General features: G+C 45.9%; 1 protein-coding gene, 2 long non-coding RNA genes and 16 other non-coding genes across 19 annotated transcripts in view; 17 read left to right on the top strand and 2 right to left on the bottom strand.

The window, feature by feature from the left end:
• The window catches only part of LOC118378322 (E3 ubiquitin-protein ligase DTX1-like), a 55,889-nt gene extending 47,633 nt beyond the window's left edge, over nucleotides 1-8,256 (top strand). The window contains exons 7-10 of the mRNA XM_052464922.1: nucleotides 2,667-2,890; nucleotides 3,196-3,257; nucleotides 3,697-4,083; nucleotides 5,095-8,256. Of these exons, the coding sequence (XP_052320882.1) occupies nucleotides 2,667-2,890; nucleotides 3,196-3,257; nucleotides 3,697-4,083; nucleotides 5,095-5,316 (895 nt within the window). The 3' untranslated portion in view covers nucleotides 5,317-8,256. The remainder of the gene's footprint in view (nucleotides 1-2,666; nucleotides 2,891-3,195; nucleotides 3,258-3,696; nucleotides 4,084-5,094) is intronic.
• LOC127908011 (uncharacterized) overlaps nucleotides 1-23,549 on the bottom strand; it is a 110,930-nt gene that overhangs the window by 56,293 nt on the left and 31,088 nt on the right. The window lies entirely within an intron of this gene.
• LOC127908012 (uncharacterized) lies at nucleotides 4,474-5,093 on the bottom strand. Its single transcript, XR_008065883.1, has 3 exons — nucleotides 5,003-5,093; nucleotides 4,890-4,957; nucleotides 4,474-4,571 (listed from the first exon to the last, which is right to left on the bottom strand). It is a non-coding gene; the product is annotated as an uncharacterized LOC127908012 (long non-coding RNA).
• On the top strand, nucleotides 9,343-9,414 carry trnae-cuc (transfer RNA glutamic acid (anticodon CUC)). The gene has a single exon. It is a non-coding gene; the product is annotated as a tRNA-Glu (tRNA).
• Nucleotides 9,524-9,595, top strand: trnae-cuc (transfer RNA glutamic acid (anticodon CUC)). Its single transcript has one exon. It is a non-coding gene; the product is annotated as a tRNA-Glu (tRNA).
• trnae-cuc (transfer RNA glutamic acid (anticodon CUC)) lies at nucleotides 12,286-12,357 on the top strand. The gene has a single exon. It is a non-coding gene; the product is annotated as a tRNA-Glu (tRNA).
• On the top strand, nucleotides 13,482-13,553 carry trnae-cuc (transfer RNA glutamic acid (anticodon CUC)). The gene has a single exon. It is a non-coding gene; the product is annotated as a tRNA-Glu (tRNA).
• trnae-cuc (transfer RNA glutamic acid (anticodon CUC)) lies at nucleotides 13,663-13,734 on the top strand. The gene has a single exon. It is a non-coding gene; the product is annotated as a tRNA-Glu (tRNA).
• On the top strand, nucleotides 14,865-14,936 carry trnae-cuc (transfer RNA glutamic acid (anticodon CUC)). Its single transcript has one exon. It is a non-coding gene; the product is annotated as a tRNA-Glu (tRNA).
• trnae-cuc (transfer RNA glutamic acid (anticodon CUC)) lies at nucleotides 15,046-15,117 on the top strand. The gene has a single exon. It is a non-coding gene; the product is annotated as a tRNA-Glu (tRNA).
• On the top strand, nucleotides 16,242-16,313 carry trnae-cuc (transfer RNA glutamic acid (anticodon CUC)). Its single transcript has one exon. It is a non-coding gene; the product is annotated as a tRNA-Glu (tRNA).
• trnae-cuc (transfer RNA glutamic acid (anticodon CUC)) lies at nucleotides 17,660-17,731 on the top strand. Its single transcript has one exon. It is a non-coding gene; the product is annotated as a tRNA-Glu (tRNA).
• On the top strand, nucleotides 17,841-17,912 carry trnae-cuc (transfer RNA glutamic acid (anticodon CUC)). Its single transcript has one exon. It is a non-coding gene; the product is annotated as a tRNA-Glu (tRNA).
• Nucleotides 19,044-19,115, top strand: trnae-cuc (transfer RNA glutamic acid (anticodon CUC)). The gene has a single exon. It is a non-coding gene; the product is annotated as a tRNA-Glu (tRNA).
• On the top strand, nucleotides 20,241-20,312 carry trnae-cuc (transfer RNA glutamic acid (anticodon CUC)). Its single transcript has one exon. It is a non-coding gene; the product is annotated as a tRNA-Glu (tRNA).
• On the top strand, nucleotides 20,422-20,493 carry trnae-cuc (transfer RNA glutamic acid (anticodon CUC)). The gene has a single exon. It is a non-coding gene; the product is annotated as a tRNA-Glu (tRNA).
• trnae-cuc (transfer RNA glutamic acid (anticodon CUC)) lies at nucleotides 21,624-21,695 on the top strand. The gene has a single exon. It is a non-coding gene; the product is annotated as a tRNA-Glu (tRNA).
• On the top strand, nucleotides 21,805-21,876 carry trnae-cuc (transfer RNA glutamic acid (anticodon CUC)). The gene has a single exon. It is a non-coding gene; the product is annotated as a tRNA-Glu (tRNA).
• Nucleotides 23,140-23,211, top strand: trnae-cuc (transfer RNA glutamic acid (anticodon CUC)). Its single transcript has one exon. It is a non-coding gene; the product is annotated as a tRNA-Glu (tRNA).

Genomic DNA, 23,549 nt, shown 5'->3' with positions numbered 1-23,549 from the left:
TACATACCATCTATAACTATTATTACTATACTACCATCACTACATATCATCTATAACTATTATTACTATACTACCATCACTACATACCATCTATAACTATTATTACTATACTACCATCACTACATATCATCTATAACTATTATTACTATACTACCATCACTACATACCATCTATAACTATTATTACTATACTACCATCACTACATATCATCTATAACTATTATTACTATACTACCATCACTACATATCATCTATAACTATTATTACTATACTACCATCACTACATAGTATGCACAGTATGTAAACATGCAGTGTAGTTGTCTATTTGAAAGGTCACACAAAAGCAATGATATCCTCGCTTTGGTGGGTCACAACACAAGGAACAAAGCTCCCAGGCTCAGCCCTCCTGCCGTGTCCGTGTGGTTGCTACCAGCGACAGTAACTCACATCTCTCAGAGCGACTGAATAATTGCATGTCGGGAAGCAACAAAACGAACAACAAACCCTGTTTGTGATGTGTGGCAGCGCAGGAGGAACAGCGCAGGAGGAACAGCGCGGGGGAAAAAATATTGTTTTTGATCATATTTGCCCATTCTAAATGACACCCCCCGTCGAGGGGAGATGTAACATGGTTAGTTAGACTCCACAACTCTGCTGTGGTGTAGCCTGTACAGTACCGTTTACACATGGAATGCTCTGTAGTTAATATATTACTAGTCATTTAAAAGACCAGGCCAAGTCGTGTCAAGACTGGGTTGTGTTGTGCTCATGTTTGTTGTTCATTATTGGAGATGTCCCGTGTGTGTGTGTGTGTGTGTGTGTGTGTGTGTGTGTGTGTGTGTGTGTGTGTGTGTGTGTGTGTGTGTGTGTGTGTGTGTGTGTGTGTGTGTGTGTGTGTGTGTGTGTGTGTGTGTGTGTGTGTGTGTGTGTGTGTGTGTGTGTGTGTGTGTTTCCGTAAGTGGTCAGTCAGGGTGGTATTAGCCAATAGAGCCGGTGACGTAGTGAAGGTAATCCATGATCCTGGGTGTGTGATGTGATGCTCACTGTCAGTTCTGTGACGTCTCCTCTCTCTGAGGTCACTGGCCAGCAGATGGAAACTCACAGATTACGTATATAAGACAGGACACACACACACTTGGTCCGATTCACACACTGCTTCTAGGACCGAGGGAGAGGAGGAGGTCTGTAGAGAGAAAGAACAGAAACTGAGTCCAGCTCAGAGACAGAATAAAGGTTTGCATAGCAGCCAATTCAAGCTGTGAGAGAGAGAGAGAGAGAGAGAGAGAGAGAGAGAGAGAGAGAGAGAGAGAGAGAGAGAGAGAGAGAGAGAGAGAGAGAGAGAGAGAGAGAGAGAGAGAGAGAGAGAGAGAGAGAGAGAGAGAGAGAGAGAGAGAGAGAGAGAGAGGGAGAGGGAGAGGTAAAGAGGAGTGGAACCTCTTCTTCAACTTCTCATTGACACATCCCTAGTGGTTCTCTGTTCCCCTGGTGAAGAGAAAGGAAATCGATTCCTCCGTGACTCATTTTCTTGTATTTTATTACTTATTTGATTGTGCCGGGACTGACCTCTGTGGGAGAATGACAATCCTCACGTCCTTAATGTGAGTATCCATCCCTTGGAAGAACTGTGTGTGTGAACTGCTTCTGATTTTATCGACAATGTAGGATACCCAAGGACAACGCAGATCGTCATATCTTATCTATCTGCTCCGATATCATTGACACTCAAAGGCTGTGTTGTCTGTGGTAAAAGTAGATGATCTGGGGAGCTAGAGTATAGTACAATATCTTTGGTGTGAATGACACAGACGTTCTACCTGGACTCTAGAATGGTAGAGTCGCTATTGGCGCGTTCTAGAATCATCCAGAAATATGTCAAAGGACAAACAATAGGGGATTGTTTGACTGACACTGTCAGAGCCTTATATAGCTGGAGGCATCCTACGTGGGCTCTGGTCAGGCGTAGCTCGCTGTGTAGGGAATAGGGCGCCACTTAGACCTAACCCGTGTTCTCTGAAACGTACAGGCTAGACAGAGGATATCTGGCAGTACCATCTATGGTATGAGTCTTTGACCCAGATCAGGAGACTGGCCTGTGGGCCACACACACACACACACACACACACACACACACACACACACACACACACACAGCCACACATAGAAATAGATTATTCTAATTTTATGGGCACACACATACAGGTCATTGGCTCCTGGACATTCTTTGAATTGGTCACATGCAGCAGCTGGTCATAGTAGGTGAGGTGTTGTTGCCAATAGAGATTACAGCTGGCCCGTGTACACCTCCTGAACGACTGCTTCCCAAATGGCACCCTATTCCCTACATAGTGCACTACTTTGGACCAGAGCCCTATACGTAGTGCGCTATCTATGGTGGTTGCCATTTGGGACAGACTTCTCTACCTGTCTATACTGTAGGTGGCTTGGTTAACGTCTTGTAATCACACGGACTAGGCTCGTCCCAACCCTGTGTGGGGGTCAGCAGTAAGCCTGCTGTATTTCTGTCTGTTAGTGTCAGGGAGGGTTTGTTTAGTGCAAGTCCTGTAACAGCTGATCCTAGGTCAGCGCTGCAACTCCCAGAGTCTTCCCAGGCGTATGTTTGGTGAGATGCCCGTGTGTAACCAGCATGTGGTTCCCGTTGTGTTTCAGCGTGCCCACTGTCCCAGTGAAGAACCTCAGTGGGAACAGCCCGGTCCACCCAGCGCTGGCCGGTATCACAGGGATCCTGATGAGCGCTGCGGGGTTCCCTGTGTGTCTCACCCGCCCACCCAAACTGGTGCTGCACCCCCCGCCCGTCAGCAAGAGGGACATCAAGCCCGTCCCCGGCCTGGGCCACTGCTGCCGCAAGACCACCAAGAAACAGGCCGGCAAAGGTACAATAGCACACACTATAAAACCAGCACTAATATATAGGCCTATACACACACACACAGTCACCCCTATACACAAAATCATTACATTGTGTGGAAGATTTTTGCTCAGCACACTAATATGTTCTCTCTCCTTTCTCTCTTCTCTCTCTCCTTATGTTTTCTCTCTCCTTTCTCTCCTTCTCTCTCTCCTCCTGTCTCTCCTCCTGTCTCTCCTTATGTTTTCTCTCTCTTTTCTCTCTTCTCTCCTCCTTTCTCTCCTTATGTTTTCACTCCTCTCTCTCTCCTCCTGTCTCTCCTCTCTCCAGGTAAGACAACAGAGGAGGTGGTGAAGCAGTATCTTCAGAAAGTCAGGATAGCACCAGAGGAGGTGAGATCTGTTCTCTCCAGTCATTGCTTAAGTCTGAAAGGACACCCTATGCCCTATAAAGTGCCATACGTTTCACCAGGGCCCATCGGGTGTCATTTGGGACGTGTCCATTATCATCACAACACATTATCTGTTGAAGGAAATGTGGATAGCCAAGTACATATTTAAAGAAAGACCTGCACGCTGCTCTGGCCTGTAACACTTTCATTGATTAACATGACCTATTGGCCAGCTAGCCATCATCAGCACTTTCAAGAATTGTATTGAATGATTCCCACTCACCTGCAACAGGCTGACTCAGCTGTGTGGGTGCTTTTCCTATTTTGGATAGCTAAGTACTTACAGGTTGGCTAAAGGATCCCTCCTATCTCCTCCTCTCCTCCCCACTCCTCTCCTCCCCACTCCTCTCCTCCCCTCTCCTCTCCTCTCCTCTCTTCAGAACTGTACCATCTGTATGGAGGCCCTCGGGGGGGCGTCAGGCTACAAGGGTGGTGACTTCATAGGTCGCCTGGCCCAGTGTGGGCACCAGTACCACCTCCAGTGCCTGGTGGCCATGTACAACAACGGCAACAAAGATGGCAGCCTGCAGTGTCCTACCTGCAAAACCATCTATGGCGTGAAGACGGGCAACCAGCCGCCCGGGAAGATGGAGTACCACGTCATCCCCCACTCGCTGCCTGGCCACCACGACTGCAAGACCATCCGCATCATCTACAACGTCCTGCCTGGCATCCAGGGCCCAGAGCACCCCAACCCAGGCAAGCCCTTTACAGCCAGAGGGTTCCCGCGTCACTGCTACCTCCCAGACAGCGAGAAGGGACGCAAGGTAAGAACCTACGCTTTGACATATTCCATTGTAGCAGATACTGTTGTCCAGTACAACTCAAAGCTTTCTGGATTTTAGCCCAATCTTTGTCCTTTATAAACCCGGGACGTTTTCCCTTGAAGTTGTATCGAGGAAACTCTGAAAGTTGAAATTATGAAGCCGTCTCTAACCATCTCACCTCCTTTTCCCTCCACGTCCTCTCCCTCTCTCCCTCCACCTCCTCTCCCTCTCTCCCTCCACGTCCTCTCCCTCTCTCCCTCCACCTCCTCTCCCTCTCTCCCTCCACCTCTTCTCCCTCTCTCCCTCCACCTCTCTCCCTCCACCTCCTCTCCCTCCACCTTCTCCCCCTCTCTCCTCCACCTCCTCTCCCTCTCTCCCTCCACCTCTCTCCCTCCACCTTCTCTCCCTCCACCTCCTCTCCCTCTCTCCCTCCACCTCCTCTCCCTCTCTCCCTCCACCTTCTCTCCCTCCACCTTCTCTCCCTCCACCTTCTCTCCCTCCACCTCCACCTCTCTCCCTCCACCTTCTCTCCCTCCACCTTCTCTCCCTCCACCTCTCTCTCCCTCCACCCTCTCCACCTTCTCTCCTCCACCTCCTCCCTCTCTCTCAACCTTCTCTCCCTCCACCTCTCTCTCCCCTCTCTCCCTCCACCTTCTCTCTCCACCTCTCTCCCTCCTCCCTCCACCCTCTCTCCCTCCTCCACCTTCTCTCCCTCCACCTTCTCTCCCTCCACCTCCTCCCTCTCTCCCTCCACCTCCCTCCTCTCCCTCTCTCCCTCCACCTCTCTCTCCCCTCTCTCCCTCCACCTTCTCTCCCTCTCTCCCTCCACCTTCTCTCCCTCCACCTTCTCTCCCTCTACCTTCTCTCCCTCTACCTTCTCTCCCTCCACCTTCTCTCCCTCTACCTTCTCTCCCTCTACCTTCTCTCCCTCTCTCCGTACACGTCCTCTCCCTTTACCTCCTCTCCCTCCACCTCCTCTCCCTCCATATCCTCGCTCTCTCTCTCCCCCAGGTACTCAGACTCCTGCTGACCGCGTGGGACCGGCGCCTGGTCTTCTCGGTGGGCACGTCCAGCACCACAGGCGAGTTGGACACGGTCATCTGGAACGAGGTGCACCACAAGACGGAATTTGGCTCCAACCTCACGGGCCACGGCTACCCCGACCCTAGCCATCTAGACAACGTCCTGGATGAACTGAAAGCACAGGGCATCACCGAGGAAGAGGAGCAATGATAGGAGGAAGAGGAGGAGACAGGACGATTAATTAATTCAGACTCTACCAGCACTTAAATGGGGTGGCGGTTTGGTGTAGAGGGGAAAGGTCCAATTACACTTTGGAAGATTCTCTGAAGATGCTGATTGATTGGAGGGTCCTAGAGGTTTGGGACATCACACAAGCACACAGTGGAGTGTTAGGGTGTTTGTTTGAGTGATGGCACAGGAGCGAGGGAACGAGAGAGAGAAATAGGCTCAGGCTTTGTTTAGATTTGACTGTGGTCAAAATGATGACTACACAGGTATAGTTAGATACTAGCTAAATAAATTACAAAGAGTTGAGAGGTGGTACCAAGTTATCTACTAACTAATTTACACTACTAAAAGAGAGCGAGGGAGAGAGAGAAAGGGATAGAAGAGATCAAGAGACTGAGGGAGAGAAAGGACAAAGATTGAGAGATGTGAAAGGGAGGGGGAAGGGTATTAAGAAAGGAGTAAGAGAATAGAGCGAGCAAACGAGAGAGAAGATGGCAAGAGAATGTAGCTAGTATTAAATAGGAGTAGGGTAAATTAACTTAGAAATGGTACTACTTTAGCAGAGACACAGGAAGAGAGAGAGAAAGAAAAGAGGGGGAGAGAGGGAGACAGACAGACGTGCCTATAGTAACCACCTGCTTGAGTTTGATTATCAAGTGGCTTGTGCCCATTGACTGTTTATGTGTAGTCAGACGCCACCTAGTGGCCACTCTACTGAAAATACATTCAAAACACTGAATGTTTTTTTATTTTACTAGGCAAGTCAGTTGTCAGCTCTGGGATTTGAACATGCAACCTTGCGGTTATCAGTCCAACGCTCTAACCACTAGGCTACCCTGCAACACGACATGATGAACAAAACAAACAAATCACACATTTGTTTTTATAATGATACTCCGCTTATATTTGTATAATGAATGCATTGTCGTTATTGTCTTCATGTAACATCATTCCATGCGTCATACCTCTTTACATATATTTCAAAATGGTATTTTATACTCTGAATGATTTGAAGTCGTGGATGTTGTATGCTATGATACGATACGATGACAGTTAGCCCAGAAGATATATATGGTAATACCCATAAAACAACCATGATGGGTCCTGGGAATTACTTTTTCCCTTCCCTTCCAATTCAGATAGTTGTTGATTCTGAACCGATGTCTTGCTGTTTGTACTGTTATGTACCTGTTGTATGTATGGAAAGGGGGACATGTCAATAAATCGAGTGCTGCTTACTTTTATAAAGGAGACGAGCATTTGACATTCCCTGGGAAGACGCACTTGAGAAATGGGCCATGATATGAGCCGCCAGTGTTTGAAACCAGGTGAGAAGACACCAGGAACCCAGAACTTAAAGATTGGACAGGTTGTGGTGTGTTGGTGGGTGAGGAGGGAGTCCGAGAAGGAACATAATAGCCTGTGAAGAAGAACTGAGTTTTATCATTGCATTAATGACCAGACTAAAACCAATAAATACCTCACTATTAAACAAACAACATCCGTAGCATATCCACACTGTAACGGATATACAAAATGTCTGCCTCCATTTCATTGGCTGGATTGGCTTCAATGCAACTTATTGGGTGGGCAGTGTAATGACATTCTTGTGTAGAATGTGGTTAGAAGGCGTCTACATCCTGCCGGCAAACAGTGTCTTTGGTCTTGTTCCTTATGGAGAACCTGTCCATCACCAGCCACTACACCTGTCCGGTCTCAGAGTTGGGTCTATGAAGGACCTATTTATAAGGATGTGTGTGTGAGCTCATGCATATAACGTATGCATGCCTTTATACATGACATGTGTTTTAATGTGTACTGTTTGTACATCAACATGTTTTGAGGTATGATTCTGTTACTAAACAGCACACTTGGTCTGTTTTACCCCGTTAATATCATGATCCGCCTTTCTGTTCTTTCTTTCTTTTAAATTGTCTGTTAACACTTTATTATTATGATTTAAATTAAAAAAGTTAACAGTTGTCTTGATCAAATGGTATATACAGCTCTTTCTCATTTTGTACATAAGCGTTGTTAGTGTCTGTTTGTCATTTTTTTGGGTCAAATCTTTCTTACGGTTGAGTTGACAACAGATAGTACTTTTCTGTTATCCACGGTGTACACAAGGTCTGTATACTAAAAGTGTATTTTCATTGTGAAAAGGAATTTGAAGGTAGACTTTTTCTGACTATAATGTAATGTACTTTTACACCAAGCCACTACGGGTGGCCTTCCCTCCTCCTGGAGGCCTACCGCAGGTGGAGGCTTTTGTTCCAGCTGTGCTTTACCGTTGCCTGACGACTTAATTCAGCTTCTCTATCGATCCACAGGGCAGCGATGGGCAACTTCAGTCCTCTGGGGCCATCCCTCGCAAACACAGCTGATTAAGCTAATTGCGATGTAAACTGAAGATGGATTATTCGTGGTTTATTGGACTGTGTTAGCTGGGGCTAGGAGAAAACCAAAACGTGCACCCCTTGGGGTCTCGAGTTTGGGAAATGCTGATCTAGGCCCAACCCATCTCAATCTACTAACATTCTGCTCATCGGGGAACCTTGATTAGCGGAATCAGGTGTGGTATAGCAGGGCTGGAACAAAAGCCTGCACCCCCAGCCTTTCAGGGGGAGGGTTTGCCACCCCTTCCCTATGTCCCCTTTCCCCATTCAGATGACCCAGTTGTTCATCCTCGACTACAACCTCAAGTGTCTTTTGATGTGTACAGTCTTCACACAGCATCCCTTCATCGTTGTCCAATTGTTCATTTGAGGGGAACATGAGAGGTGTTTTACCTCATTCTTGGTGAAGAGGTTGGGAAGGGTGCTGGGTGTAGTGAATAAAAAGTGATGCATTAAAAAAATTGTACGTACACCAAAAACAATTGCTGGAATACGAATGATTAATACAAATAAAGTATTGAATGAAGAGTTGTTTGTTTTTTATTTGATTTCCTGTTCTGAAATATAAGCTGACTGACCACTGGTTTGATCAGACAGAGAACCCCTCTATTTGCCACAGTAGGTTAGTAACTGGCTGCAGCCCAAAACTGAAACTGGATTGTTCTTCTACTCCATGTCTGAACTCCCGCTCAAAGCCTCGCGTTCAACTGCCGAATGTCTTTTAAACCTAGAAGTTGACCTCTTTACTTTCACGGTATGACGCTCAAAATAGATCTAATATATTTACTGTGTATTGCAATGTAGTTGTCGCCATATCAAGCCCTGGTACTTTATTGCGAAATAGTGGAGTTAACGTGGTTGATCGCTACAGTATCTAGCTAGCAGCAGGCCGGCGGTCAGATGTCAAAGCTGTGGCTAGCTAAAGTAGCTGACATTAGTTCCAGAGAGCCTACTATTGCAAATAGCTGCCAAAAACAACTGACTGGTTATATATGAGCTACAACAATTATGTAGATACAAAATACTTTTGTCTACTACATTTTGTGGTAACATCTAACAATGGAACTTGTGATGGATCAGTTGAATTGCTCTACCACAATAAGGAGGAAGGAGGAACCAGACTTGTGGAGGTCTACATTTTTTTTCTGAGGTCTTGCCTGATTTCCTTTGCTTTTCCCATGGAGTCAAGCAAAGAGGCACTGAGTTTGAAGGTAGGCCTTGAAATACATCTACAGGTACTCCTCCAATTGACTCAAAGGATGTCAATTAGCCTATCAGAAGCTTCTAAAGCCATGACATCATTTTCGGGAATTTTACAAACTGTTTAAAGGCACAGCCAACTTATTGTATGTAAACTTCTGGCCCACTGAATTTGTGATACAGTGAATTATAAGTGAAATAATCCCAATGTAAACAATTGTTGGAAAAATGACTTGTGTCATGCACAAAGTAGATGTCCTAACCGTCTGCCAAAACGATCGTTTGTTAGCAAGAAATGTGGGGAGGGGTTGACAAACAGGTTTTAATGACTCCAGCCTAAGTGGATGGAAACTTACGACTTCAACTATATGTACCATTTCAAACTGGGAAACGAATTGCACTGTAGTACCCTTCCCTGGTGGTCTAGTGGTTAGGATTCGGCGCTCTCACCGCCGCGGCCCGGGTTCGATTCCCGGTCAGGGAACTACTCTTTTGCTACATGTTTACTTGTACAACCTGTCACAATGAATATAGAAGGTTATCGCACATATGTACCAGCTCACACTGAGAACCGATTTGCACTGTATTATCCTTCCCTGGTGGTCTAGTGGTTAGGATTCGGCGCTCTCACCGCCGCGGCCCGGGTTCGATTCCCGGTCAGGGAAATAGTCTATGCTCCTTGTTTACTTGTGCAACCTGTCACTATGAATTTAGTAGGTTGTCGCACATATGTACCACTTCAAATTGCAAACCGATTTGCCCTGCAGTGTCCTTCCCAGGTGTTCTAGTGGTGCACCAGACCCTCCTGCAGCAAAGCACCCCCACAACATGATGGTGTTCTTCGGCTTGAAAGCCCTTTTCCCTCCAAACATAACAATGGTCATTATGGCCAAACAGTTCGATTTTTGTTTCATCAGACCAGAGGACATTTCTCCAAAAACTAGGATCTTTGTCCCCAAACTGTAGTATGGCTTTTTTATGGCGGTTTTGGAGCAGTAGCTTCTTCCTTGCTGAGCGGCCTCTCGGGGTATGTCGATATAGGACTCGTTTGCCTGTGGATATAGACCATTTTGTACCTGTTTCCTCCAGCATCTTCACAAGGTCCTTTGCTGTTGTTCTGGGATGGATTTGCACTTTTCGACCCAAAGTACGTTCATCTCTAGGAGAGAGAACGCGTCTCCTTCCTGAGCGGTATGACGCCTGCGTCATACCATGGTGTTTATACTTGCGTACTATTGTTTCTACAGATGAGCGAGGTACCTTCAGGCGTTTGGAAATTGCTCCCAAGGAGGAACCAGACTTGTGGAGGTCTACATTTTTTTCTGAGGTCTTGCCTGATTTCCTTTGCTTTTCCCATGGAGTCAAGCAAAGAGGCACTGAGTTTGAAGGTAGGCCTTGAAATACATCTACAGGTACTCCTCCAATTGACTCAAAGGATGTCAATTAGCCTATCAGAAGCTTCTAAAGCCATGACATCATTTTCGGGAATTTTACAAACTGTTTAAAGGCACAGCCAACTTATTGTATGTAAACTTCTGGCCCACTGAATTTGTGATACAGTGAATTATAAGTGAAATAATCCCAATGTAAACAATTGTTGGAAAAATGACTTGTGTCATGCACAAAGTAGATGTCCTAACCGTCTGCCAAAACGATCGTTTGTTAGCAAGAAATGTGGGGAGGGGTTGACAAACAGGTTTTAATGACTCCAGCCTAAGTGGATGGAAACTTACGACTTCAACTATATGTACCATTTCAAACTGGGAAACGAATTGCACTGTAGTACCCTTCCCTGGTGGTCTAGTGGTTAGGATTCGGCGCTCTTTTCACCTTGTACAACCTGCGGCCCAGCTCACACTGAGGTTCGATTCCCGGTCAGGGAACTACTCTTTTGCTACACTTGTACAACCTGTCACAATGAATATAGAAGGTTATCGCACATATGTACCAGCTCACACTGAGAACCGATTTGCACTGTATTATCCTTCCCTGGTGGTCTAGTGGTTAATTCGGCGCTCTAGCCCGGGTTCGATTCCCGGTCAGGGAAATAGTCTATGCTCCTTGTTTACTTGTGCAACCTGTCACTATGAATTTAGTAGGTTGTCGCACATATGTACCACTTCAAATTGCAAACCGATTTGCCCTGCAGTGTCCTTCCCAGGTGTTCTAGTGGTGCACCAGACCCTCCTGCAGCAAAGCACCCCCACAACATGATGGTGTTCTTCGGCTTGAAAGCCTCCCCCTTTTCCCTCCAAACATAACAATGGTCATTATGGCCAAACAGTTCGATTTTTGTTTCATCAGACCAGAGGACATTTCTCCAAAAACTAGGATCTTTGTCCCCAAACTGTAGTATGGCTTTTTTATGGCGGTTTTGGAGCAGTAGCTTCTTCCTTGCTGAGCGGCCTCTCGGGGTATGTCGATATAGGACTCGTTTGCCTGTGGATATAGACCATTTTGTACCTGTTTCCTCCAGCATCTTCACAAGGTCCTTTGCTGTTGTTCTGGGATGGATTTGCACTTTTCGACCCAAAGTACGTTCATCTCTAGGAGAGAGAACGCGTCTCCTTCCTGAGCGGTATGACGCCTGCGTCATACCATGGTGTTTATACTTGCGTACTATTGTTTCTACAGATGAGCGAGGTACCTTCAGGCGTTTGGAAATTGCTCCCAAGGAGGAACCAGACTTGTGGAGGTCTACATTTTTTTCTGAGGTCTTGCCTGATTTCCTTTGCTTTTCCCATGGAGTCAAGCAAAGAGGCACTGAGTTTGAAGGTAGGCCTTGAAATACATCTACAGGTACTCCTCCAATTGACTCAAAGGATGTCAATTAGCCTATCAGAAGCTTCTAAAGCCATGACATCATTTTCGGGAATTTTACAAACTGTTTAAAGGCACAGCCAACTTATTGTATGTAAACTTCTGGCCCACTGAATTTGTGATACAGTGAATTATAAGTGAAATAATCCCAATGTAAACAATTGTTGGAAAAATGACTTGTGTCATGCACAAAGTAGATGTCCTAACCGTCTGCCAAAACGATCGTTTGTTAGCAAGAAATGTGGGGAGGGGTTGACAAACAGGTTTTAATGACTCCAGCCTAAGTGGATGGAAACTTACGACTTCAACTATATGTACCATTTCAAACTGGGAAACGAATTGCACTGTAGTACCCTTCCCTGGTGGTCTAGTGGTTAGGATTGCGCTCTCACCGCCGCGGTCCGGGTTCGATTCCCGGTCAGGGAACTACTCTTTTGCTACATGTTTACTTGTACAACCTGTCACAATGAATATAGAAGGTTATCGCACATATGTACCAGCTCACACTGAGAACCGATTTGCACTGTATTATCCTTCCCTGGTGGTCTAGTGGTTAGGATTCGGCGCTCTCACCGCCGCGGCCCGGGTTCGATTCCCGGTCAGGGAAATAGTCTATGCTCCTTGTTTACTTGTGCAACCTGTCACTATGAATTTAGTAGGTTGTCGCACATATGTACCACTTCAAATTGCAAACCGATTTGCCCTGCAGTGTCCTTCCCAGGTGTTCTAGTGGTGCACCAGACCCTCCTGCAGCAAAGCACCCCCACAACATGATGGTGTTCTTCGGCTTGAAAGCCCTTTTCCCTCCAAACATAACAATGGTCATTATGGCCAAACAGTTCGATTTTTGTTTCATCAGACCAGAGGACATTTCTCCAAAAACTAGGATCTTTGTCCCCAAACTGTAGTATGGCTTTTTTATGGCGGTTTTGGAGCAGTAGCTTCTTCCTTGCTGAGCGGCCTCTCGGGGTATGTCGATATAGGACTCGTTTGCCTGTGGATATAGACCATTTTGTACCTGTTTCCTCCAGCATCTTCACAAGGTCCTTTGCTGTTGTTCTGGGATGGATTTGCACTTTTCGACCCAAAGTACGTTCATCTCTAGGAGAGAGAACGCGTCTCCTTCCTGAGCGGTATGACGCCTGCGTCATACCATGGTGTTTATACTTGCGTACTATTGTTTCTACAGATGAGCGAGGTACCTTCAGGCGTTTGGAAATTGCTCCCAAGGAGGAACCAGACTTGTGGAGGTCTACATTTTTTTCTGAGGTCTTGCCTGATTTCCTTTGCTTTTCCCATGGAGTCAAGCAAAGAGGCACTGAGTTTGAAGGTAGGCCTTGAAATACATCTACAGGTACTCCTCCAATTGACTCAAAGGATGTCAATTAGCCTATCAGAAGCTTCTAAAGCCATGACATCATTTTCGGGAATTTTACAAACTGTTTAAAGGCACAGCCAACTTATTGTATGTAAACTTCTGGCCCACTGAATTTGTGATACAGTGAATTATAAGTGAAATAATCCCAATGTAAACAATTGTTGGAAAAATGACTTGTGTCATGCACAAAGTAGATGTCCTAACCGTCTGCCAAAACGATCGTTTGTTAGCAAGAAATGTGGGGAGGGGTTGACAAACAGGTTTTAATGACTCCAGCCTAAGTGGATGGAAACTTACGACTTCAACTATATGTACCATTTCAAACTGGGAAACGAATTGCACTGTAGTACCCTTCCCTGGTGGTCTAGTGGTTAGGATTCGGCGCTCTCACCGCCGCGGCCCGGGTTCGATTCCCGGTCAGGGAACTACTCTTTTGCTACATGTTTACTTGTACAACCTGTCACAATGAATATAGAAGGTTATCGCACATATGTACCAGCTCACACTGAGAACCGATTTGCACTGTATTATCCTTCCCTGGTGGTCTAGTGGTTAGGATTCGGCGCTCTCACCGCCGCGGCCCGGGTTCGATTCCCGGTCAGGGAAATAGTCTATGCTCCTTGTTTACTTGTGCAACCTGTCACTATGAATTTAGTAGGTTGTCGCACATATGTACCACTTCAAATTGCAAACCGATTTGCCCTGCAGTGTCCTTCCCAGGTGTTCTAGTGGTGCACCAGACCCTCCTGCAGCAAAGCACCCCCACAACATGATGGTGTTCTTCGGCTTGAAAGCCTCCCCCTTTTCCCTCCAAACATAACAATGGTCATTATGGCCAAACAGTTCGATTTTTGTTTCATCAGACCAGAGGACATTTCTCCAAAAACTAGGATCTTTGTCCCCAAACTGTAGTATGGCTTTTTTATGGCGGTTTTGGAGCAGTAGCTTCTTCCTTGCTGAGCGGCCTCTCGGGGTATGTCGATATAGGACTCGTTTGCCTGTGGATATAGACCATTTTGTACCTGTTTCCTCCAGCATCTTCACAAGGTCCTTTGCTGTTGTTCTGGGATGGATTTGCACTTTTCGACCCAAAGTACGTTCATCTCTAGGAGAGAGAACGCGTCTCCTTCCTGAGCGGTATGACGCCTGCGTCATACCATGGTGTTTATACTTGCGTACTATTGTTTCTACAGATGAGCGAGGTACCTTCAGGCGTTTGGAAATTGCTCCCAAGGAGGAACCAGACTTGTGGAGGTCTACATTTTCTTTCTGAGGTCTTGCCTGATTTCCTTTGCTTTTCCCATGGAGTCAAGCAAAGAGGCACTGAGTTTGAAGGTAGGCCTTGAAATACATCTACAGGTACTCCTCCAATTGACTCAAAGGATGTCAATTAGCCTATCAGAAGCTTCTAAAGCCATGACATCATTTTCGGGAATTTTACAAACTGTTTAAAGGCACAGCCAACTTATTGTATGTAAACTTCTGGCCCACTGAATTTGTGATACAGTGAATTATAAGTGAAATAATCCCAATGTAAACAATTGTTGGAAAAATGACTTGTGTCATGCACAAAGTAGATGTCCTAACCGTCTGCCAAAACGATCGTTTGTTAGCAAGAAATGTGGGGAGGGGTTGACAAACAGGTTTTAATGACTCCAGCCTAAGTGGATGGAAACTTACGACTTCAACTATATGTACCATTTCAAACTGGGAAACGAATTGCACTGTAGTACCCTTCCCTGGTGGTCTAGTGGTTAGGATTCGGCGCTCTCACCGCCGCGGCCCGGGTTCGATTCCCGGTCAGGGAACTACTCTTTTGCTACATGTTTACTTGTACAACCTGTCACAATGAATATAGAAGGTTATCGCACATATGTACCAGCTCACACTGAGAACCGATTTGCACTGTATTATCCTTCCCTGGTGGTCTAGTGGTTAGGATTCGGCGCTCTCACCGCCGCGGCCCGGGTTCGATTCCCGGTCAGGGAAATAGTCTATGCTCCTTGTTTACTTGTGCAACCTGTCACTATGAATTTAGTAGGTTGTCGCACATATGTACCACTTCAAATTGCAAACCGATTTGCCCTGCAGTGTCCTTCCCAGGTGTTCTAGTGGTGCACCAGACCCTCCTGCAGCAAAGCACCCCCACAACATGATGGTGTTCTTCGGCTTGAAAGCCCTTTTCCCTCCAAACATAACAATGGTCATTATGGCCAAACAGTTCGATTTTTGTTTCATCAGACCAGAGGACATTTCTCCAAAAACTAGGATCTTTGTCCCCAAACTGTAGTATGGCTTTTTTATGGCGGTTTTGGAGCAGTAGCTTCTTCCTTGCTGAGCGGCCTCTCGGGGTATGTCGATATAGGACTCGTTTGCCTGTGGATATAGACCATTTTGTACCTGTTTCCTCCAGCATCTTCACAAGGTCCTTTGCTGTTGTTCTGGGATGGATTTGCACTTTTCGACCCAAAGTACGTTCATCTCTAGGAGAGAGAACGCGTCTCCTTCCTGAGCGGTATGACGCCTGCGTCATACCATGGTGTTTATACTTGCGTACTATTGTTTCTACAGATGAGCGAGGTACCTTCAGGCGTTTGGAAATTGCTCCCAAGGAGGAACCAGACTTGTGGAGGTCTACATTTTTTTCTGAGGTCTTGCCTGATTTCCTTTGCTTTTCCCATGGAGTCAAGCAAAGAGGCACTGAGTTTGAAGGTAGGCCTTGAAATACATCTACAGGTACTCCTCCAATTGACTCAAAGGATGTCAATTAGCCTATCAGAAGCTTCTAAAGCCATGACATCATTTTCGGGAATTTTACAAACTGTTTAAAGGCACAGCCAACTTATTGTATGTAAACTTCTGGCCCACTGAATTTGTGATACAGTGAATTATAAGTGAAATAATCCCAATGTAAACAATTGTTGGAAAAATGACTTGTGTCATGCACAAAGTAGATGTCCTAACCGTCTGCCAAAACGATCGTTTGTTAGCAAGAAATGTGGGGAGGGGTTGACAAACAGGTTTTAATGACTCCAGCCTAAGTGGATGGAAACTTACGACTTCAACTATATGTACCATTTCAAACTGGGAAACGAATTGCACTGTAGTACCCTTCCCTGGTGGTCTAGTGGTTAGGATTCGGCGCTCTCACCGCCGCGGCCCGGGTTCGATTCCCGGTCAGGGAACTACTCTTTTGCTACATGTTTACTTGTACAACCTGTCACAATGAATATAGAAGGTTATCGCACATATGTACCAGCTCACACTGAGAACCGATTTGCACTGTATTATCCTTCCCTGGTGGTCTAGTGGTGGTCTCACCGCCGCGGCCCGGGTTCGATTCCCGGTCAGGGAAATAGTCTATGCTCCTTGTTTACTTGTGCAACCTGTCACTAGGTTGATTTAGTAGGTCTATGCTCCTTGTTTACTTGTGCAACCTGTCACTATGAATTTAGTAGGTTGTCGCACATATGTACCACTTCAAATTGCAAACCGATTTGCCCTGCAGTGTCCTTCCCAGGTGTTCTAGTGGTGCACCAGACCCTCCTGCAGCAAAGCACCCCCACAACATGATGGTGTTCTTCGGCTTGAAAGCCCTTTTCCCTCCAAACATAACAATGGTCATTATGGCCAAACAGTTCGATTTTTGTTTCATCAGACCAGAGGACATTTCTCCAAAAACTAGGATCTTTGTCCCCAAACTGTAGTATGGCTTTTTTATGGCGGTTTTGGAGCAGTAGCTTCTTCCTTGCTGAGCGGCCTCTCGGGGTATGTCGATATAGGACTCGTTTGCCTGTGGATATAGACCATTTTGTACCTGTTTCCTCCAGCATCTTCACAAGGTCCTTTGCTGTTGTTCTGGGATGGATTTGCACTTTTCGACCCAAAGTACGTTCATCTCTAGGAGAGAGAACGCGTCTCCTTCCTGAGCGGTATGACGCCTGCGTCATACCATGGTGTTTATACTTGCGTACTATTGTTTCTACAGATGAGCGAGGTACCTTCAGGCGTTTGGAAATTGCTCCCAAGGAGGAACCAGACTTGTGGAGGTCTACATTTTCTTTCTGAGGTCTTGCCTGATTTCCTTTGCTTTTCCCATGGAGTCAAGCAAAGAGGCACTGAGTTTGAAGGTAGGCCTTGAAATACATCTACAGGTACTCCTCCAATTGACTCAAAGGATGTCAATTAGCCTATCAGAAGCTTCTAAAGCCATGACATCATTTTCGGGAATTTTACAAACTGTTTAAAGGCACAGCCAACTTATTGTATGTAAACTTCTGGCCCACTGAATTTGTGATACAGTGAATTATAAGTGAAATAATCCCAATGTAAACAATTGTTGGAAAAATGACTTGTGTCATGCACAAAGTAGATGTCCTAACCGTCTGCCAAAACGATCGTTTGTTAGCAAGAAATGTGGGGAGGGGTTGACAAACAGGTTTTAATGACTCCAGCCTAAGTGGATGGAAACTTACGACTTCAACTATATGTACCATTTCAAACTGGGAAACGAATTGCACTGTAGTACCCTTCCCTGGTGGTCTAGTGGTTAGGATTCGGCGCTCTCACCGCCGCGGCCCGGGTTCGATTCCCGGTCAGGGAACTACTCTTTTGCTACATGTTTACTTGTACAACCTGTCACAATGAATATAGAAGGTTATCGCACATATGTACCAGCTCACACTGAGAACCGATTTGCACTGTATTATCCTTCCCTGGTGGTCTAGTGGTTAGGATTCGGCGCTCTCACCGCCGCGGCCCGGGTTCGATTCCCGGTCAGGGAAATAGTCTATGCTCCTTGTTTACTTGTGCAACCTGTCACTATGAATTTAGTAGGTTGTCGCACATATGTACCACTTCAAATTGCAAACCGATTTGCCCTGCAGTGTCCTTCCCAGGTGTTCTAGTGGTGCACCAGACCCTCCTGCAGCAAAGCACCCCCACAACATGATGGTGTTCTTCGGCTTGAAAGCCTCCCCTTTTCCCTCCAAACATAACAATGGTCATTATGGCCAAACAGTTCGATTTTTTTGTTTCATCAGACCAGAGGACATTTCTCCAAAAACTAGGATCTTTGTCCCCAAACTGTAGTATGGCTTTTTTATGGCGGTTTTGGAGCAGTAGCTTCTTCCTTGCTGAGCGGCCTCTCGGGGTATGTCGATATAGGACTCGTTTGCCTGTGGATATAGACCATTTTGTACCTGTTTCCTCCAGCATCTTCACAAGGTCCTTTGCTGTTGTTCTGGGATGGATTTGCACTTTTCGACCCAAAGTACGTTCATCTCTAGGAGAGAGAACGCGTCTCCTTCCTGAGCGGTATGACGCCTGCGTCATACCATGGTGTTTATACTTGCGTACTATTGTTTCTACAGATGAGCGAGGTACCTTCAGGCGTTTGGAAATTGCTCCCAAGGAGGAACCAGACTTGTGGAGGTCTACATTTTCTTTCTGAGGTCTTGCCTGATTTCCTTTGCTTTTCCCATGGAGTCAAGCAAAGAGGCACTGAGTTTGAAGGTAGGCCTTGAAATACATCTACAGGTACTCCTCCAATTGACTCAAAGGATGTCAATTAGCCTATCAGAAGCTTCTAAAGCCATGACATCATTTTCGGGAATTTTACAAACTGTTTAAAGGCACAGCCAACTTATTGTATGTAAACTTCTGGCCCACTGAATTTGTGATACAGTGAATTATAAGTGAAATAATCCCAATGTAAACAATTGTTGGAAAAATGACTTGTGTCATGCACAAAGTAGATGTCCTAACCGTCTGCCAAAACGATCGTTTGTTAGCAAGAAATGTGGGGAGGGGTTGACAAACAGGTTTTAATGACTCCAGCCTAAGTGGATGGAAACTTACGACTTCAACTATATGTACCATTTCAAACTGGGAAACGAATTGCACTGTAGTACCCTTCCCTGGTGGTCTAGTGGTTAGGATTCGGCGCTCTCACCGCCGCGGCCCGGGTTCGATTCCCGGTCAGGGAAATAGTCTATGCTCCTTGTTTACTTGTGCAACCTGTCACTATGAATTTAGTAGGTTGTCGCACATATGTACCACTTCAAATTGCAAACCGATTTGCCCTGCAGTGTCCTTCCCAGGTGTTCTAGTGGTGCACCAGACCCTCCTGCAGCAAAGCACCCCCACAACATGATGGTGTTCTTCGGCTTGAAAGCCCTTTTCCCTCCAAACATAACAATGGTCATTATGGCCAAACAGTTCGATTTTTGTTTCATCAGACCAGAGGACATTTCTCCAAAAACTAGGATCTTTGTCCCCAAACTGTAGTATGGCTTTTTTATGGCGGTTTTGGAGCAGTAGCTTCTTCCTTGCTGAGCGGCCTCTCGGGGTATGTCGATATAGGACTCGTTTGCCTGTGGATATAGACCATTTTGTACCTGTTTCCTCCAGCATCTTCACAAGGTCCTTTGCTGTTGTTCTGGGATGGATTTGCACTTTTCGACCCAAAGTACGTTCATCTCTAGGAGAGAGAACGCGTCTCCTTCCTGAGCGGTATGACGCCTGCGTCATACCATGGTGTTTATACTTGCGTACTATTGTTTCTACAGATGAGCGAGGTACCTTCAGGCGTTTGGAAATTGCTCCCAAGGAGGAACCAGACTTGTGGAGGTCTACATTTTCTTTCTGAGGTCTTGCCTGATTTCCTTTGCTTTTCCCATGGAGTCAAGCAAAGAGGCACTGAGTTTGAAGGTAGGCCTTGAAATACATCTACAGGTACTCCTCCAATTGACTCAAAGGATGTCAATTAGCCTATCAGAAGCTTCTAAAGCCATGACATCATTTTCGGGAATTTTACAAACTGTTTAAAGGCACAGCCAACTTATTGTATGTAAACTTCTGGCCCACTGAATTTGTGATACAGTGAATTATAAGTGAAATAATCCCAATGTAAACAATTGTTGGAAAAATGACTTGTGTCATGCACAAAGTAGATGTCCTAACCGTCTGCCAAAACGATCGTTTGTTAGCAAGAAATGTGGGGAGGGGTTGACAAACAGGTTTTAATGACTCCAGCCTAAGTGGATGGAAACTTACGACTTCAACTATATGTACCATTTCAAACTGGGAAACGAATTGCACTGTAGTACCCTTCCCTGGTGGTCTAGTGGTTAGGATTCGGCGCTCTCACCGCCGCGGCCCGGGTTCGATTCCCGGTCAGGGAACTACTCTTTTGCTACATGTTTACTTGTACAACCTGTCACAATGAATATAGAAGGTTATCGCACATATGTACCAGCTCACACTGAGAACCGATTTGCACTGTATTATCCTTCCCTGGTGGTCTAGTGGTTAGGATTCGGCGCTCTCACCGCCGCGGCCCGGGTTCGATTCCCGGTCAGGGAAATAGTCTATGCTCCTTGTTTACTTGTGCAACCTGTCACTATGAATTTAGTAGGTTGTCGCACATATGTACCACTTCAAATTGCAAACCGATTTGCCCTGCAGTGTCCTTCCCAGGTGTTCTAGTGGTGCACCAGACCCTCCTGCAGCAAAGCACCCCCACAACATGATGGTGTTCTTCGGCTTGAAAGCCTCCCCCTTTTCCCTCCAAACATAACAATGGTCATTATGGCCAAACAGTTCGATTTTTGTTTCATCAGACCAGAGGACATTTCTCCAAAAACTAGGATCTTTGTCCCCAAACTGTAGTATGGCTTTTTTATGGCGGTTTTGGAGCAGTAGCTTCTTCCTTGCTGAGCGGCCTCTCGGGGTATGTCGATATAGGACTCGTTTGCCTGTGGATATAGACCATTTTGTACCTGTTTCCTCCAGCATCTTCACAAGGTCCTTTGCTGTTGTTCTGGGATGGATTTGCACTTTTCGACCCAAAGTACGTTCATCTCTAGGAGAGAGAACGCGTCTCCTTCCTGAGCGGTATGACGCCTGCGTCATACCATGGTGTTTATACTTGCGTACTATTGTTTCTACAGATGAGCGAGGTACCTTCAGGCGTTTGGAAATTGCTCCCAAGGAGGAACCAGACTTGTGGAGGTCTACATTTTCTTTCTGAGGTCTTGCCTGATTTCCTTTGCTTTTCCCATGGAGTCAAGCAAAGAGGCACTGAGTTTGAAGGTAGGCCTTGAAATACATCTACAGGTACTCCTCCAATTGACTCAAAGGATGTCAATTAGCCTATCAGAAGCTTCTAAAGCCATGACATCATTTTCGGGAATTTTACAAACTGTTTAAAGGCACAGCCAACTTATTGTATGTAAACTTCTGGCCCACTGAATTTGTGATACAGTGAATTATAAGTGAAATAATCCCAATGTAAACAATTGTTGGAAAAATGACTTGTGTCATGCACAAAGTAGATGTCCTAACCGTCTGCCAAAACGATCGTTTGTTAGCAAGAAATGTGGGGAGGGGTTGACAAACAGGTTTTAATGACTCCAGCCTAAGTGGATGGAAACTTACGACTTCAACTATATGTACCATTTCAAACTGGGAAACGAATTGCACTGTAGTACCCTTCCCTGGTGGTCTAGTGGTTAGGATTCGGCGCTCTCACCGCCGCGGCCCGGGTTCGATTCCCGGTCAGGGAATGACTCTTTTGCTACATGTTTACTTGTACAACCTGTCACAATGAATATAGAAGGTTATCGCACATATGTACCAGCTCACACTGAGAACCGATTTGCACTGTATTATCCTTCCCTGGTGGTCTAGTGGTTAGGATTCGGCGCTCTCACCGCCGCGGCCCGGGTTCGATTCCCGGTCAGGGAAATAGTCTATGCTCCTTGTTTACTTGTGCAACCTGTCACTATGAATTTAGTAGGTTGTCGCACATATGTACCACTTCAAATTGCAAACCGATTTGCCCTGCAGTGTCCTTCCCAGGTGTTCTAGTGGTGCACCAGACCCTCCTGCAGCAAAGCACCCCCACAACATGATGGTGTTCTTCGGCTTGAAAGCCTCCCCCTTTTCCCTCCAAACATAACAATGGTCATTATGGCCAAACAGTTCGATTTTTGTTTCATCAGACCAGAGGACATTTCTCCAAAAACTAGGATCTTTGTCCCCAAACTGTAGTATGGCTTTTTTATGGCGGTTTTGGAGCAGTAGCTTCTTCCTTGCTGAGCGGCCTCTCGGGGTATGTCGATATAGGACTCGTTTGCCTGTGGATATAGACCATTTTGTACCTGTTTCCTCCAGCATCTTCACAAGGTCCTTTGCTGTTGTTCTGGGATGGATTTGCACTTTTCGACCCAAAGTACGTTCATCTCTAGGAGAGAGAACGCGTCTCCTTCCTGAGCGGTATGACGCCTGCGTCATACCATGGTGTTTATACTTGCGTACTATTGTTTCTACAGATGAGCGAGGTACCTTCAGGCGTTTGGAAATTGCTCCCAAGGAGGAACCAGACTTGTGGAGGTCTACATTTTCTTTCTGAGGTCTTGCCTGATTTCCTTTGCTTTTCCCATGGAGTCAAGCAAAGAGGCACTGAGTTTGAAGGTAGGCCTTGAAATACATCTACAGGTACTCCTCCAATTGACTCAAAGGATGTCAATTAGCCTATCAGAAGCTTCTAAAGCCATGACATCATTTTCGGGAATTTTACAAACTGTTTAAAGGCACAGCCAACTTATTGTATGTAAACTTCTGGCCCACTGAATTTGTGATACAGTGAATTATAAGTGAAATAATCCCAATGTAAACAATTGTTGGAAAAATGACTTGTGTCATGCACAAAGTAGATGTCCTAACCGTCTGCCAAAACGATCGTTTGTTAGCAAGAAATGTGGGGAGGGGTTGACAAACAGGTTTTAATGACTCCAGCCAGCCTAACTTCAACTGGATACCATTTCAAACTGGGAAACTTGCACTGTAGTACCCTTCCCTGGTGGTCTAGTGGTTAGGATTCGGCGTACCGATTTCAGGGAAACTTTTGCTACATGTTTACTTGTACAACCTGTCACAATGAATATAGAAGGTTATCGCACATATGTACCAGCTCACACTGAGAACCGATTTGCACTGTATTATCCTTCCCTGGTGGTCTAGTGGTTAGGATTCGGCGCTCTCACCGCCGCGGCCCGGGTTCGATTCCCGGTCAGGGAAGTAGTCTATGCTCCTTGTTTACTTGTGCAACCTGTCACTATGAATTTAGTAGGTTGTCGCACATATGTACCACTTCAAATTGCAAACCGATTTGCCCTGCAGTGTCCTTCCCAGGTGTTCTAGTGGTGCACCAGACCGTCCTGCAGCAAAGCACCCCCACAACATGATGGTGTTCTTCGGCTTGAAAGCACTTTTCCCTCCAAACATAACAATGGTCATTATGGCCAAACAGTTCGATTTTTGTTTCATCAGACCAGAGGACATTTCTCCAAAAACTAGGATCTTTGTCCCCAAACTGTAGTATGGCTTTTTTATGGCGGTTTTGGAGCAGTAGCTTC

Source organism: Oncorhynchus keta, chromosome 16 (assembly GCF_023373465.1).
Source record: "Oncorhynchus keta strain PuntledgeMale-10-30-2019 chromosome 16, Oket_V2, whole genome shotgun sequence".
NCBI classification, from domain to species: domain Eukaryota; kingdom Metazoa; phylum Chordata; class Actinopteri; order Salmoniformes; family Salmonidae; genus Oncorhynchus; species Oncorhynchus keta.
The sequence above is the reverse complement of the archived record's forward strand: the minus strand, read 5'-3'. Positions and strand labels throughout refer to the sequence as shown.